Source organism: Neltuma alba, unplaced genomic scaffold (assembly GCF_004799145.2).
Source record: "Neltuma alba isolate B1F8T4 unplaced genomic scaffold, ASM479914v2 tig00013086_pilon, whole genome shotgun sequence".
Taxonomy (NCBI): Eukaryota; Viridiplantae; Streptophyta; class Magnoliopsida; order Fabales; family Fabaceae; genus Neltuma; species Neltuma alba.
The window spans coordinates 184,344-200,234 of NW_021637414.1; the positions used below are offsets into that span (position 1 = coordinate 184,344).

General features: G+C 35.9%; 3 protein-coding genes and 1 long non-coding RNA gene across 4 annotated transcripts; 1 reads left to right on the forward strand and 3 right to left on the reverse strand.

Annotated features, from left to right (window-relative positions):
- The first annotated feature begins 768 nt into the window (after nucleotides 1-768).
- Nucleotides 769-3,805, forward strand: LOC114734330 (serine/threonine-protein kinase Aurora-2). The gene is made up of 9 exons (XM_028921944.1): nucleotides 769-859; nucleotides 1,383-1,499; nucleotides 2,153-2,299; nucleotides 2,386-2,481; nucleotides 2,804-2,899; nucleotides 2,961-3,057; nucleotides 3,166-3,283; nucleotides 3,461-3,533; nucleotides 3,631-3,805. The coding sequence occupies exons 1-9, from the start codon at nucleotides 812-814 to the stop codon at nucleotides 3,730-3,732; spliced, it is 894 nt and encodes a 297-aa protein (XP_028777777.1). The 5' UTR covers nucleotides 769-811; the 3' UTR covers nucleotides 3,733-3,805.
- Nucleotides 3,806-8,282: 4,477 nt separating this feature from the next.
- On the reverse strand, nucleotides 8,283-12,219 carry LOC114734337 (ATP-dependent 6-phosphofructokinase 6-like). Its single transcript, XM_028921966.1, has 13 exons — nucleotides 12,064-12,219; nucleotides 11,923-11,969; nucleotides 11,740-11,779; nucleotides 11,472-11,534; nucleotides 11,260-11,397; nucleotides 10,772-10,930; nucleotides 10,627-10,680; nucleotides 9,949-10,017; nucleotides 9,702-9,831; nucleotides 9,275-9,528; nucleotides 9,052-9,100; nucleotides 8,768-8,922; nucleotides 8,283-8,510 (listed from the first exon to the last, which is right to left on the reverse strand). The coding sequence occupies exons 1-13, from the start codon at nucleotides 12,160-12,162 to the stop codon at nucleotides 8,283-8,285; spliced, it is 1,485 nt and encodes a 494-aa protein (XP_028777799.1). The 5' UTR covers nucleotides 12,163-12,219.
- A 971-nt stretch (nucleotides 12,220-13,190) lies between these two features.
- Nucleotides 13,191-13,729, reverse strand: LOC114734323 (uncharacterized). Its single transcript, XR_003739149.1, has 2 exons — nucleotides 13,572-13,729; nucleotides 13,191-13,387 (listed from the first exon to the last, which is right to left on the reverse strand). It is a non-coding gene; the product is annotated as an uncharacterized LOC114734323 (long non-coding RNA).
- A 26-nt stretch (nucleotides 13,730-13,755) lies between these two features.
- On the reverse strand, nucleotides 13,756-15,506 carry LOC114734338 (pentatricopeptide repeat-containing protein At5g66520-like). Its single transcript, XM_028921967.1, has 3 exons — nucleotides 15,281-15,506; nucleotides 13,863-15,079; nucleotides 13,756-13,779 (listed from the first exon to the last, which is right to left on the reverse strand). Exons 1-3 carry the CDS (start codon nucleotides 15,504-15,506, stop codon nucleotides 13,756-13,758), a joined length of 1,467 nt encoding a protein of 488 aa, XP_028777800.1.
- Between the last annotated feature and the right edge of the window lie 385 nt (nucleotides 15,507-15,891).

Consider the following 15,891-nt stretch of genomic DNA (forward strand, 5'->3'; position numbering starts at 1 on the left):
ACATTTCAGGGAATGGGCTGGACAATATACGGAAAGCAAACGTGGGTCCATTTTAGACAGATATCATACCCCAACAAAAAAACCAATCAGACCGTTGAGAATAGGCACGGAATGCCTAAAATAGCTGCTTTTTTTTTTTTTTTAAAAAAAAAACTGCTATGATAATAATTTGATTGATGATGAATTAATAATTAGGAAGAATTGCTAAAGTCTTGAGAAAGGAAAAAAAAAAGGATAAATACTAAAAAGTGTCATAACAATTAAGCTTTTAATAATAGGTTCTAATCTTTTTATTTAAATTTTTTAATAATTATCTTGTTTTTTTATTTGGAACCTCACAATAATTTGATCCACGATATTTTTTTTTGGGGAAAAAACCTTGCTCAAAGCCAAAAAGGTGCATAATCCATTTTGAGATTAGTGTTAATCCTTGAAACTTAAAGGCTATTTTGTTTGGACAAAAAAATACTTTTAAAAAATAATTTTACGTAAATTAAGATTTTTTTTTCATACTTATTTTGCATATCAAGAAGTGTTTGGCTTCTAATCAATGACTTCCGAGTTTAAAAACTCAGATCTCGTAAGACGCTCCTCTTTCAGTCTTTCTTCTTTTATTTGTTTTTTTTTTTTGGGGTAACGTAAGGGAACATTTGAAAAATGTTTTGAGCGGTATTGGACCACGTGGCGGATAATCAGCACTCGACCGTTGTAAAGCTCATTGAATAATTCTCCCTTTCCGGCCGGTCCTTGCAAGCTCCTATTCGTTTCATCTCTCTTCTCCGAATCGTAATTCTCGGTCCGTCGCGAACTCATGGCGATTGCAGCAGAGACTCAGCCTCAGCCCCCATCTTATGACAAGGTAGTCCGTAAGATAATATGATATGACATTTTTCTCTCTATCTCCCATCTTATAATAGTCGATTTCTCCATCGCATTGACGAATCCAGAACCTAGGGTTTCCGATTCAAGGTCGTAGATATTGTTACAGGTGTTTTTAATTCTTCTATGGGATGCATTGATTGTAATGTCCGACTTGGAAATAGAGAAAGACAAAAGATATCTGAAATTGTCAATGCGATTCTGGAACCTCCGGTTATTAACAAAGAGCGTAAAGAATTCGTGAATCGTGGAATTATATTTGTCGAAGACGTCAAATCTTGCTTCTCTTCTGTTTTTTTCATTCTTCTTAAGAGTGTCCTTTCCTCTGAATTTAAATTTTAAACTAGTTAGGAATAGGAATTTCAAATCAGGGTGGTCCAATCGAAGCCTTGGGCTCCTCCTGAATTCCGAATTTGTATAGTAGCCATTTGCGACAAGATCTTGCACTCGCATATGAGATGCGTGTTCGTCTTAACTCTTCTTTTTTCTTACTTCAATTTCAGGCTTCTTCTGAGGCTTCTGCTGTGGAGAATAGAAGGTGGACCCTCAACGACTTTGATATTGGAAAGCCTCTTGGAAGGGGAAAATTTGGGCATGTCTATTTGGCCAGAGAAAAGAGAGTAAGTTTTTCTTACTTTGATTGGCATTCTAACTGTTGCCTTTTTTTGGAAGAAATATCGGGTTATTATGTCTGGTAATGGTTAAATCAGATCTCTGCTACATTGAATTAGCTTATTCGTTTCACAGAGGTGTTTGTGTATCAGTTTGGCCTATAAATTTTTTCGCATTACCTGTATATACAAGTCATTGATTTTTTCGCTTTTTGCCATCCCTCAGGGTTCACTTCACTTGAGGTTATAGTTGCCTTTTTTTCGAAAGAAATATTGGGTTATTATGTCTGGTAATGGTTAAATCAGATCTCTGCTACATTGAATTAGTTTATTCGTTTCACAGGGGTGTCTGTGTATCAGTTTGGCCTATAATTTTTTTCACATTACCTTTATACACAAGTCATCGATTTTTTCGCTTTTTGCCATCCCTCAGGGTTCGGTTCACTTGAGCTAAGCCCAGTCGCCTGGGCAATGTTTATGTGGGGTATATGTCTTTGTAAAACACACATTTCATTTTACCATGCAAAACCCTTCATATCAATCTAATATAGTCACTTTTTTTTCCATTACATTTTTTATGCAATAGTTGTGAAAATTCACCTTTTCTATTTCTTTGTTTTGTCTGTGTAATTAATTTGATGAAATATGTGCATCGGAAACAGAGTAATCACATTGTTGCTCTGAAAGTCCTCTTCAAGAGCCAATTGCAACAGTCCCAAGTTGAGCATCAACTTAGGCGAGAAGTTGAAATCCAAAGTCATCTGCGACATCCCAACATTTTACGCCTTTATGGATACTTTTATGATCAGGTTCCTCTTCTTCCTTCTGTGTTTTGCTGAGAAGGGGAGATAACGCTGCGTATTAACATATTGTCTATCATACTACTTTCCTGCAGAAACGCGTTTATTTGATTTTAGAGTACGCCCCAAAAGGTGAACTTTACAAGGAATTACAGAAATGCAAATATTTCAGTGAAAGACGTGCAGCTACTGTGAGTACATGTCATGCAACTGCGCTTATCCTTTCTATATCGTTCCTCCCCTGTGGAGTTTTTGTTGACGAATTTATGCGGTCTACTAACTTAAGTTTTATTTTTCTTAATTTGAATTGAATCAAGTGTACAAAACTGGAACTAGTTTGATAACTCGTCCAACTTCAGTGCTATAGAGTACAGAATGCATACTCGCGCCATCATGTGTGATAAATGATGAGGAGAATGCTATTGTCAGAAGACATCATTAACTGTTTTGCTGTTGATTCTTTTTGTTTTTTAAACGTTGTTTAGTTATGGTTTTTGTTTGTGATTTGAGCAGTATGTTGCTTCATTGGCCCGAGCCCTCATATATTGCCATGGAAAGCATGTAATACATAGAGACATTAAACCTGAGAACCTTCTTATTGGCGCCCAGGTGTGTTTATCTAGACTGTTGTCTATTTTGTTTATCTTGTGCTGATCACGTTATTTGTCAGGGTGAACTGAAAATTGCAGACTTTGGGTGGTCGGTGCACACATTTAACCGCAGGCGGACCATGTGTGGCACACTAGATTATCTTCCTCCTGAAATGGGTATGTATCAATGCGTTTGTTGATTTATATTTTTCATCCATTTTTATCATTACAAGCATCATTTTTTCCGATGTAACTCCTAATTTTCTTATTTTGATGCTTCAACAGTGGAGAGTGTAGAACATGATGCAAGCGTTGATATATGGAGCCTTGGCGTCCTGTGTTATGAGTTTCTATATGGAGTCCCTCCTTTTGAGGCTAAAGAACATTCTGAGACATACAGAAGGTAAGCATGAGAATCTAAACTAGCATTTGCATTATCCGTGGGACCTAGATAATCCTACTAGGTCTTTGTTTTCACATGATGACTAATTAAATTATATGATGAATGTGGAAGGAATCAAATTGATATTATGATGTCTTTCATTGTTAAGCATCTGGACATTCTGATCATATTTTGCAGAATAATCCAAGTGGATCTCAAGTTTCCTCCCAAACCAATTGTGTCCTCTGCTGCAAAGGACCTCATCAGCCAGGTCTCCTTTTTTTGTGCTCTCACGCTTTTCCCTCTCAACATATTTTTGTCAATCACTTTGTCTGAGCATTTTTCCCTTTGCTACTTGTCGGCAACAGATGCTGGTGAAGGATTCCTCTCAACGTCTACCATTACACAAGCTTCTGGAACATCCGTGGATTGTTCAGAACGCAGAGCCCTCTGGTGTATACAAATGCTAGTATTTCATTCCCAAGATGGCAGCTTTCTGGATCCGGAAAGTGTAATGTAAACTGTCTGTAGCAGTCGCTCGGTAGAGATGAGGTCTATTTGATATCCAGCATGTGTTACGTACGTATATTCTTGTCCCTCCATTGATATATGTTACTAGTTATTATTTGATTGTTGTAAGCCCTGCGGGGAGAAATCGGGAATTGACTTGTGATCTCTAGTTCAAAGTAAAATATGTTCGAGCGCTCATGCAGCCCCGAAGTTTCTTGTACTACCAAAAAGGGGAGCAAGTACTTGTACTCCAAATAAAAAGTATGTATATTTTGCGGAAGCAAACAAAATTTACGGAAAAATCAATAATTAAATTTTCATACTTTTGATTTGATTTATTTCAAAACCTAAAAGTTGTAACCATTTAATTTATTGGTCTCTTAAGTTTTTTTTTATTTTTTATGCACAGGTATCTTTTTATTAGAAGCTTTGTTAAGTATTAAATGTGCATATATTTTCTAATAAAGACTGGTCATTATATTTTATAACTCCCTTAAAAGATTAGTTTTTTTTTTATAAAAAATGTAGAGATTAAATAATGAAATGACCGAAATTTGAGGAACTGAGTCATATGAGTTTAGAAATTAAACAATTAATTTTTCTAAATTTTAATTTAATTACTAGATTTTAGTAACTAAAGTAAGTCTAAAGATGAAGCAACAATACAAATTTTTGCCAAAGACTAAGAATTCGTATCAATTTCTCGGGTTAACCTCTTTTTTTTTTTTTTTCTCCTTTACATCCATTTCTCACAAGCAAATGCATCATAAGGCAAAAAGCTTTGAGATCTGGCGAATTAGCCGATGTCTGTGACAAGTTCAACTAATATATTTCGCATCGATATACGTACAAGTTAAGGGATTGTACGGACTGCAGGTTGGGAGAAATTAGAACTTTCGTGGTTTTCTTATCAGGGAAAAAGACAAAAAAATGACATGTTAATTTGGGGATGACCAGAATGTCCGAACTTGCATAATCCCATTTTGGTCATATGAGACCAAACTGGCATTATCTTGGCAAATAAAAAGACTAAATTGCCTTTCATTTTATTTATTGTTTTTAAAATATCAGAACCCTTACTGGCCAGCCAGTGGCCGGAACTCCGGTGGCCGGCGAACAATTGGTCACCGAAGTTCTCGCGGTCAAAAAGAATTTTTTTGATAATTTTTACAATTTTAGTATAATAGTTAACCAGTTTTGTAACGCTATAGCAGTTAACAACAGGTTTTTTGGGAAATTCAACAAACTCCCGCGGTCGAAAACAATTTTTTTGAAAATTTTTACAAACAGTTAACAACTCTTATAACGCTATTAACAACTTCAGTATATTAGTTAACAACAGGTTTTTCAGGAAATTCAATATTTAGTTGTCGGAGCTCTGGCGACCGGAAACAATTTTTTTAAAAATCTTTACAACTTCAGTATAACAGTTAACAACTTTTGTAACGTTATTAACAACTCCCGTATATCAATTAACAACAGGTTTTTCGGGAAATTCAACAATTGCTCCGGTGATGGGAAACAATTTTTTAAAATTTTTTTAGAATTTCAGTATAACGGTTAACAATAGGTTTTTGAGTTTGTTAACGGTATTATTGAAGCTGTCAAAATGCTATTTGTTGAATTTCTCGAAAAACCTATTGTTAACTGCTATATCAAAGTTGTTAATAGAATTATAAAAGGTATTAACTGTTAAACTGAAGTTGTAAAAATTTTCAAAAATAAGTAGTTGTTAAAGTTATAAAAATGCTATTTTTTTGAATTTTTAGAAAAACCTATTGTTAAATTTATATCAAAGTTGTTAATAAAGTTATGGAATTTGTTAAGATATTACTGAAGTTGTAAATTGAATTTTTCAAAAAACTTATTGTTAATTGATATACTGAAATTGTTAATAACATTATAAAAGTTGTTAATCGCTATACTGAAATTATAATTTTTTTTTTAAAAACAGTAGTTGTTAAAGTTACAAAAATGCTATTTTTTGAATTTTTAAGAAAACATGTTGTTAAATACTATATATAAATTGTTAATAGAGTTATGGAACTTGTTACTGATATTATTAAAGTTGTAAAAATACTATTTTTTGAATTTATCAAAAAATCTGTTATTAATTGCTTGGAACTTGTTAATGGTATTATTAAAGTTGTAAAAATACTATTTTTGAATTTATCAAAAAATCTGTTATTAATTGCTTTACAAAAGTTGTTAACTATTATACTGAAATTATAAAAATTTAAAAAAAAAATTGTTTCCAGCCACTGAAGCCCCGGCGACTAATTGTTGAATTTTTCAAAAAACCTGTTGTTAATTGATATACTGAAGTTGTTAATAGCGTTACAAAAGTTGTTAACTGTTATACTGAAGTTATAAAAAATTTTAAAAAAATTGTTTCCATCCACTAGAACTTGTTGAATTTCTCAAAAAACCTGTTGTTAACCATTATACTGAAATTGTAAAAAAATTTTAAAAATTGTTTCGGGTCGCCGGAGCAATTGTTGAATTTTCTGAAAAACCTGTTGTTAATTGATATACTGAAATTGTTAATAGCATTACAAAAGTTGTTAACCGTTATACTGAAGTTGTAAAATTTTTTTAAAAAATTGTTTCTGGTCGCCGAAACTTTGACAACCAATTGTTGAATTTCCTTTAAAACCTGTTGTTAACTGATATATTGAAATTATTAATAGCATTATAAAAGTTGTTAACTGTTATACTAAAGTTGTAAAAATTTTCAAAAAAATTGTTTCCGGTCGCCGGAGCTTATTGAATTTCCTAAAAAACCTGTTGTTAACTGCTATACTAAAGTTGTTAATAGCGTTATAAAAGTAGTTAACTGTTATATTGAAGTTGTAAAAATTGTCAAAAAATTATTTCTGACTGTCGGAGCTCTAGTGACTAATTGTCGGCCAGTCATCAAAGCTCCGGTGACTGCCTCCACCAGAGTTTCGGCGACCGGCCAACTAGTGGGGGCTTTCGTATTTTGAAAATAATAAATAAATGAATGACAATTTGGTATTTTCATTCCCAAGTTAACATGTCATTTTTTTTGTCTTTTTCCCTTCTTATTATCTATTTTTAGTTCTTTCGTTTAATTTTGAGCTCATTTATTTTGCTTTTGTTTTCCCCATAAATTTGATCGAAGTCCAATAGGGCTGAATACCTACATCCTTGTTTTGAGTTTTGGTTTCTTCATCTTCAACGGCTTGTTGTTCTCCCTATATATTTTATTAAGGTGCCGTGATGCTACAATAGGACTCTTTTCTCATGTGCTTAAGCAGGGTCCTATTCTACCTTACCATGTGAAATTTTTTGATTTTCCCAATAAAGGGCCCAAAACTTAAAATATTTATCAGTCATGGCATAAAAATGATATAACGTGTTCCCGTATGAAAAAGGAAAATCACGAATAACCATTGAAACAATCAGGGGATTATCATGTAGCCCACTTGATGTGCAGAGGAATAAGCTCATAGATGGTTGAACACTTGAACTCCATTATCCAAAATAAATTAAGTCCACAATACTACCTCTGGTTTTTAATATAAAATTTTGTTTGACTTTTATTTTGATTCTAAATATAAGATCCCAATCCACTATGTCTCTCATATTTATCTATTTTTCTTCAAGATAGTCCTTTTAATCATGATAGTTTTAGCTAATATACTTGATTAACAAGGATATTTTAGAAAAACCAACACCGATTTGTTACAAATAATTAACTTAACTTATTTTTTTAATCTACTCAAATTAGTCAGCTAATTCTTATATTTAGGACTCGAGTAGTATATAGTTTAAAGCAATAGAAGTAGAAGTATTGAGTTAGATCAAATGTTGCTTTTAATTAAAAATTATGCACACAAAGTTTGATTGTATTAGTTGGGAGCAACTCCACTGAGATCGCATGTGGCCTTGACTGGATTTAAAATTGAAGATTTATAACACCCAGGAGGGTCGTTGCTACGCTTATGGCGCTCCTAATACTTACAATGCTTTCCTTAAGAATGACAATTTTAATTGTGCTAAGTATACCAAATAAATCCTTAATCCGTCACAGGTTTATTAAATATCTAGTATTAGTGTTAAAAGTTAACTCCGTTCTCCCTACCCCCAAAAAAAAATGAAAAAAAAAGAAAGAAAGCAACAGAAGCGTACATCTTCACTTCTTCACATTAAAATTTATTTTCATCCCATGAACTTATTTATTTTCATTTTTTATCTCGTGGCTTTTAAAATCACTAAATTTTTTTAAAAGAATGACAAGAAGCAAGAGTTTTATTTCAGCTTTTAGTTTCATCTCTTAAATTTATTTAATTCTGTTTTTGATTCCTTAACTTTGAAGAGACACCATTAGTCCACTTAATGAAAAATACAGATGATATGACCAAGCTGGAACATGGCCATAATTTAAAAAATAAAAAAATAAATTGCCAATGTAAGAAAAGAAGTAAATCGCTTACTCTTCAAGCTATGTTCCCCCGCATATGGTAGCAGATGAAGAAGCTGATGTCTACTTGTTTCCTTTCTTCTCCGTCCTGATATGGTTTTTGGCATTATTTTCTGACGGTTGTTTATCCTCACATTCGTCCCTGTCCAACAACAGAGTGATGGGCAGCTCCTCCTCCTTAGTTTCATTAACATCTTTTGGACTTATAAAGCTTGGCTGGTTGGTCGAAGAAAGGAGTCTTGCCCACATTCTATCAGTAATTACAACCTTGTTCTGCCTCTCAATGATTCTCTGGGTGCCAAATTTTGGATATGATATCGTTTTGTCAGAAACGATTCTAATCTTGTTCATATACCAACTCTCTATAGAAACTTTAGGAAGAGCAGAGAAGAAAGCAAGCAAGCATTATGCTCTATTGGCTGTTTTTCATCACCATCCTTCTGGATTAGTGGTGAACTCGCATGAAAAATGGAGGACCATTGCTTCACTCAGACACATGCAGTGAAAAAATGTTATACATTGTTACAATAGCATAAGGTATAACTCACATTAAATGGAATATATGTATGTCTTCCATTGACCAGGCCGGTTGTGAAGCCAGTATACCCTGCCATTGCCCCATGAACTGCACTCTGAGCAAGAAGTGTGCAATAGACATTGTCTGATGCATTGCTTGGAATCGCCCGGATCATGTAAGTAGGATCTGACAGATAACTCAGTTAAGTACTCCTAACCTCTAACTTTCATCCCTCCTCATATGTAGATTTGGGTAACTAAACAAAGAAGTCAATTAGGGGGAAATAGGGAAGAGGACAAAATTAGAGAAACTGACCTATATATTTAAGAGTGATGGGCATCTTATTTTGCCTTGCAAAGTGGTCCTATTGTAGAAAATTAAATGTTCAGCTGAAAATTAAAAAAAAAAAAAAACACTGGTGGACACAGAAAAAACGTGAAAGAATAATTAACTGTGTTCGCATTATGCAATATCTCTAATACATGGAAGTTCAGTAAAACAATCATATATTAAGAGCATTCTTGATCATATGAAGTACCTTAATCTTCTGAGATATCCAGAGGCCGACATCTTTAAGTAGCTTGTTTCCAGAGGCATCTTTCTCATCCATGGCGTCAAGAAGATCTTGCCCTGCTCCCTCGGCTATGACTATAACCATATGTCCATTTTCTTTTAGTCTCTTTTCAATAAATTCATAAAGTCCACCCTTTCCTTCAAGGTAGAATGGTGACTCTGGAATCAGGCAACAGTCCACATCTCTACTAGCAAGAGTGGCATACATTGCAATGAAACCTGAAGGCACAAGTACCCATGATAACATAAAAAACAATGAACAAAAAGGATTCAAAGAGAGTAAACGATAAACAGTGATTCATTTATATTTGGATTAGGGGACTTAGGGTCTGCAAAATCTAAATTAGAAGCCTATGAGATATCGGTGAATCAAACCCAAATGTGAAGTGTACCACTGTAGCGTCCCATTAGCTTTACAACTCCAATTCCATTCTCAGTACTACTAGCCTCAACATGTGCTGCGTTGATAGCACGTTGAGCCTCCTCAACGGCAGTATCAAAACCAAAGGACTTGTCAATAACCTAAAGCAAAGAAAGGAAATTGAAGTTAATTTTATTAATAATAAACTCCTCTGGCAAAAGTAGTGATGATAAAAAGATTTCATTATAAATAAATTAAAACCATGTGATTAAGCATACCGGGATGTCATTATCTATGGTTTTAGGAATCCCAGCAATCACCACTTTGAGACCTCGCCGTCTGACTTCCTGTATGATAACCAATGTCTGTTTAGAATGCTTGCCTCATATAACGAAAGATGGTAGGAACGATATTGGGACAATCAGACTATTTCACCACTCCATATTGCTTTTAGGTCATATTCACCCACATGTTCAATTCGAATTTCCACCAAGCTGAACCCAAGTATCGAGGGCCATTTATTGCACTATGTACCTCGTAAACATTTTTGGCAACCGGTTTTATGTACAAGAATTTATTGCCTTAATTGCTTTCTAAGGAGTACAATATCAGAAATAACAAAGGTATAAGGATAACTAGACTTTAGAATTAAGTTATTAAAGCACTATTCACCAATCAACCAATGACTTAACCGCGTGAACAAACAACAAAAGGCAATTACACACACACATTTTAGCGTCAAAGTACCATCTAAAAACTACATTGGATTCTAATCTGGATTGAACCAGTAGGACTACAAAGGCGGCAAATATGATGATGCAGATGATATGTACACATCCAGATGCATATTAGTAAGAATATATATATTAAAAATATTTCTTCTTTGAGTGAAATAAATGTCCATCTTAATTGACCGGGGGGAGAATTCTAACATGACATCTTTTGATTCAGTGTACCTCATAAATCACAGCTGCTCCTCTCTGAGTTCCATCTCCTCCAATAATGTAAACCTTTAACCGTAACTAAAACAGTAAGCACTCATGCCATAACAATAACCTGCTCAGAAATCTTTTTTCTGAATGTGTTAAGCACATAGCAAACCTGATTAATTCCGCGATCCTGGATGCTGTCAACTATCTTAGTCTTATCATGGCCTCCTCTTGATGTTCCAAGAATTGTACCTCCACGCTTGTGAATATCATTGACCACCTTGGGTGTTAGAGTAACAGTATTCTTGGAATAGAAACCTTTATAACCCCCCTGTATGTATATAGCCAGATTTAGGTTGGTGGTGAAACTGAATCACTAAAGTCTTATTAATAAATAACAGCAAGCCATTTTACACAGGAAAAAAAAAAAAACAGCAAACCACCCAATCCCAGGTGAAAATCCAAATGTTGGATTTGTCTATTTTCTCAATTTAGCTTGATTATGTTATATCAATCAGCTGTCATAACCTTATGATAGTGTCATTTTTGTTCATGCGCATATTTTACTTTGAAAAGAATTGATCAAGGAAAAGTGCTGCTAACGTACTCGAAAGGAAAAGATAATGAATTGAACGTGAAGTAAAAGAGTTTAGCACTCACATCTATACCAATGACCTTGTGGACACCGTACATGTACGAAAGACCACACACAATTTCCCTTATGACGGTATTGAGCCCAGGGCAGAGACCACCGCATGTAACAATACATGCACGCACGTCATCCGAGTTAAAATACACCTGAAATAACAGCAGCATATTCATTGATTCAAATCTCAACAATAATAATAACTAAATACAGAAAGGCAAATTACCCTTTGGCGGGCTCCGGCTCGTCGAAAATGTACTCCTCTTGGACTATCCTTGTGAACAACAATCTATTTGGGAGGCCAACAAAAGATGTAATCATTGGCATCATGTTATAATATTATTGGAAAACAAGAACCTAAAAGAAAATTTCTCTTCTGCTCTATAAAATACAGAAGGTTAAGAAATGAGCTGATCAGGTGACGGAAAACTGTGCTGCTTAAGCATGATTGCACAATTAATAGAGTATGATACAAGTAAGATGCAAAAGTGAACCTTCTGAGGAATCGTGTCATCGACGTGAACAAAATATTGCCTGATAACACAAAAGAAGCCGCATCATGAGCCAATACATATATATATATTTTAATCAACAGACCCAATATATGTTGAATTAGAACCAGCAAGTAGTTTAGAATATCACATCCGAAAATCACAATAGTGGAACATTTCACTTACTTAACGACAGAGTAAGCTGGATTAGATCGCAGCGGATTTGGGTATGTCTGCAAGCACAAACAAACACTATTATATTTAAAGCAGCATTGATTTGATTTCTTTAAACAAAGCGTAAAGAGAGGACATAATAAGAAGAGATACAGGAAGATTAGGAATATAGTCGGAGAAGTGAGGAACGTCTTCGAGTATAAAACCAGCCTCGCCATGGACAATCTTCATCCCCGAATCATTTGATCCCATTCTTCCAACTCAAGAAGATAGAAATCAACCAGGGCCGATGGTTCCTTTCCAAAGTGTTCCTGTGTTTTATTCTGGTTCGATCTGGAATTGATACAATGCCGTATTTGGAGCGAGGAAAGAGAAATGAGTGAGATGCTTCAGTTTTGATAGTTATTAGATGGCTAAGGAGTATCCTGCAGTTGAATTGAAGAATTGAATATTTGGAAAATATTTGAATCCATCGTAAAATGTGCCGTTCCTTGCAAAGTGACATTGACGTTAGGATTGAGTGTTGGTCGCAGAATGGTTCAAGAATCCGATGTTTATGTATTCGTCATCGAGCGTGGGCGGTGGGCAACAAAAACAGGTGGCGGCACTTAATTAACGTCCATGATCCTGTAAAAGCGTCACGTGGATGGATTTTGTGCTAAAAAAGTCTCCCATCTTCCATTGAAATTTTTTTTTTGGGGGCCAAATTTAGCCATCCCTACTGCACACTCTCAGTCTCTTCTCCTTTCTCCATCGAAACTTGCCCTTATTGGGCCCTTATCACAAATGACTTGCGGCCATTTGGTATCATATATCTCTTCTTTCCCTCTCTTTCTGCTCCCTTTCAAATCTCCGCTTGTCTGCCTATGTACAATTTTATTTTGGTCTTCTTTCTCTGCTCTCTCTGTTTCCCTTCATTGCGTATTAATTTTTTGGGCTGATAATCATATAAAATCTATGATTTTTAATTGACTACTGCAGATCCTTTTTCCCTTCAAATTATAGACCTAGATGGAGGATTTCTAGAGGGATAAAAAGATACTGTTTGATCGGTAAGTTAAGCATGCCGGTGAGTCAAGAAGTCCACAGAATGCACAAGATGGGGGGAAAAAGTTCTAATTATAAGTTCTCATTTATAGATTACAAAGGAGTTCTTATAATTAGAATTGGAGGTAGTATAACATACAATACAACGATAATGAAATAAAAGATGCGATGCCGTTGGCCAAAAGAAAAAAAGGATGCGATGCAACATCTGAGAAGCATATTTCCCGAGATCATTAGCTCTCAAAAACACCTTTCCAGTTGGAATTGAGGTCATCAATGGGAACACATCGAACAAGTAACCAAGATCCAATAGGGGCCGCCACTGATTCATAGTTTTATCTTCAACTTTGAATTCTATTCATGTCAAGCTTTGGGGAACCCTGTGCCAAACAACACCTCCGTCTGACTTTTGGCTGCCAAAATAATCCAACTGCAGCGGAAGAAGATAGATTGTGATTCTGACCATAGCTTTTGAATAATGATTAACGAAACAAATATGTGAGAAAAGTTTTATCTTGATTTACTAATCATGTTTATAAGTATTTTCAAACGCTATCATCATCTTATCCTATTCCTGTTTGCCAAGGGCCCTAGTCATTTGAATAGATACTCACCCAAATGAACCAGAGATCTCTTGTCACTCTGTTTCACTACCAAAAGTCATTACAAGAGCATGTGCCTTTTCTGAAATGATGGAACCGAGTACGGTCACGCACAATAATTTCTCCCTGAACAAGTTGAGAGATCATCTTTATAGCATCATGGCAGTCTTCGCAAACTCCCAGATTTTTTACTATTCTAATTGTCGTTCCTTGACCAGTACTAATTAACCCAAATGCTGTTGCCAACCTCTCGCTGTGAATGGATAAAGCATCCTCCTTTTCTTCTTCATCCACATTATGTACCACAATGTCTGTCTTAGGTTTGTATCCAGCTAGCTTCAATCTCCATCTTAATTCTCTAATCATTAAACTAATCTTTTCCGACTGCGGATGTGAGTCCAAGTCTCCCATGAAGAACTCATGAACAGTATTATCCACCTCTATCCAACTACACCCAGGTGTTTTTATTACTCCGTTATCTCGCATTCTCAACCTACACTTAGCTGCATCATCTAGCCTTCCCTTTGAAGCATGTATATTAGCAAGATAGACATAGCTTCCAGAGTGGTCAGGATCCAGTTCCAGAATGCGTTGAGCTATGCGAACACCTCTCTCTGCATCTTTATATATCCTACACCCACCAAGAAGTGCACCCCAAACTATGACATTAGGCTCTATAGGCATTGAGATGATCAAATTCTCAGCTTTTTTTAGATGACCAGTACGGCTAAGAAGATCAACCACGCACCCGTAGTGTTCAATCTTAGGAGAAATTCCATACACTTGGTCCATCATATGAAAATAGTCCAGCCCCTCATCACCCAGTCCAGCATGCGTACATGCTGTTAGTAGCCCCATGAAAGTTATATCACTAGGCCTCATTCCATGTTCAATCATTTCTCTAAAGCAGATGAAGGCTTCATTTGCATGCCCGTGCATTGCTAAGCCGGTGATTATAATAGTCCAAGAGGTCACGTCTTTTTCCTGCATTGAATCAAAAACAAGCCTAGCATCCACTATGCATCCACACTTTGCATACATATCAGCCAGTGAGTTGCCTAAAAACAGACTCAGCTTTATCTTGTTTCGCTTTATAAATCTATCAATCCACTTCCCTAAATCAAGTGCTCCAAGCTGTGCACAAGCAGACAATACACTAACGAGTGTAACATCATTGGGCACCAGATTACTCTGTTGTTGCATTTGGTGAAATAACTCTATAGCATGGGAATACTTCTCATTTTGGGCATAACCAGAAATCATTGCGTTCCATGAAACTACATTTCTCTCTGGCATTTTATCAAAAAGCTGGCGTGCTTCATATAACTTGCCCATCTTTGCATAGCCACTAATCATCGTCGACCAAGAAACCGTGTTTTTCTCACCCATCCCATCGAAAATCCACCTTGCCTGATTGGTGTTTCCACTTAAACAATGACCAGAAAGTAAAGTGTTCCAAGATACAATATCTCTAAAAATCATCTCATCAAATAGCTTCTGAGCATCCCCAAGCTGACCCACTTTAAAAGACAAATCCACCAGCGAGTTACACACAAAAAGGTTTGATTCGCATCCATATTTAGTGACAATGCAATGAACCTTTTCACCTTCTACCGGTCAGGCAAGTCCAGCGCATGCCTTGAGAACGGAAGTGAACGTGTACTCATCTGGGTTTGGAGCATCAGGCGTTAACAATTGCTTGTTGAAGTGATATATCGTACCTTGCCAGAGATTGTTCTGAGCAAATGCTTTGAGAAGGGCATTGTAAGCGAAGATATTTGGGTTTGAAAGGTAATGAGTGAAGATTAAAGCACCGTGGTGCGCATTAGCGCGGGCGCCACATACCCCTATGAGCTTAACGGCGATGATGTTGGGGTTAATAGATTTTGAATAGGGAAATAGAAGGAAAACGAAAAGTTGGGCCTGAATTTGATAAAGTTGACGCATGGTTAGCTGTGCACCGCATTTTAGCACCAAGTGAATGGATTTGGAGTACTTGCAGTGGTGTAATAAAGCCAGGGTGGTTATGATGTACTACTTCATGTGATAATTATAAGAGTTCATTTGTAATCCAGAAATAGTAATAGCTAATTTTGCACTTCTGACACCGGAAGGAAAAGCGGTGCCGACCCACGGGAACGAGTGATGACGAAGAAGAAGAAGAATTAGCGGTAGCAGACAGTCAAGGTTGTTAATAGAAGCGGATGCATGAGATTTTAATATAAATGGAGGGAAATGGATGGACTCTTGACCCAGGAGGCAAGCGGAGGGAAGCCAGCTTCAGCTGCCCCCGCCAGATTTTTCGTGTCCCGGAGCAGGTTCTTAAAACACT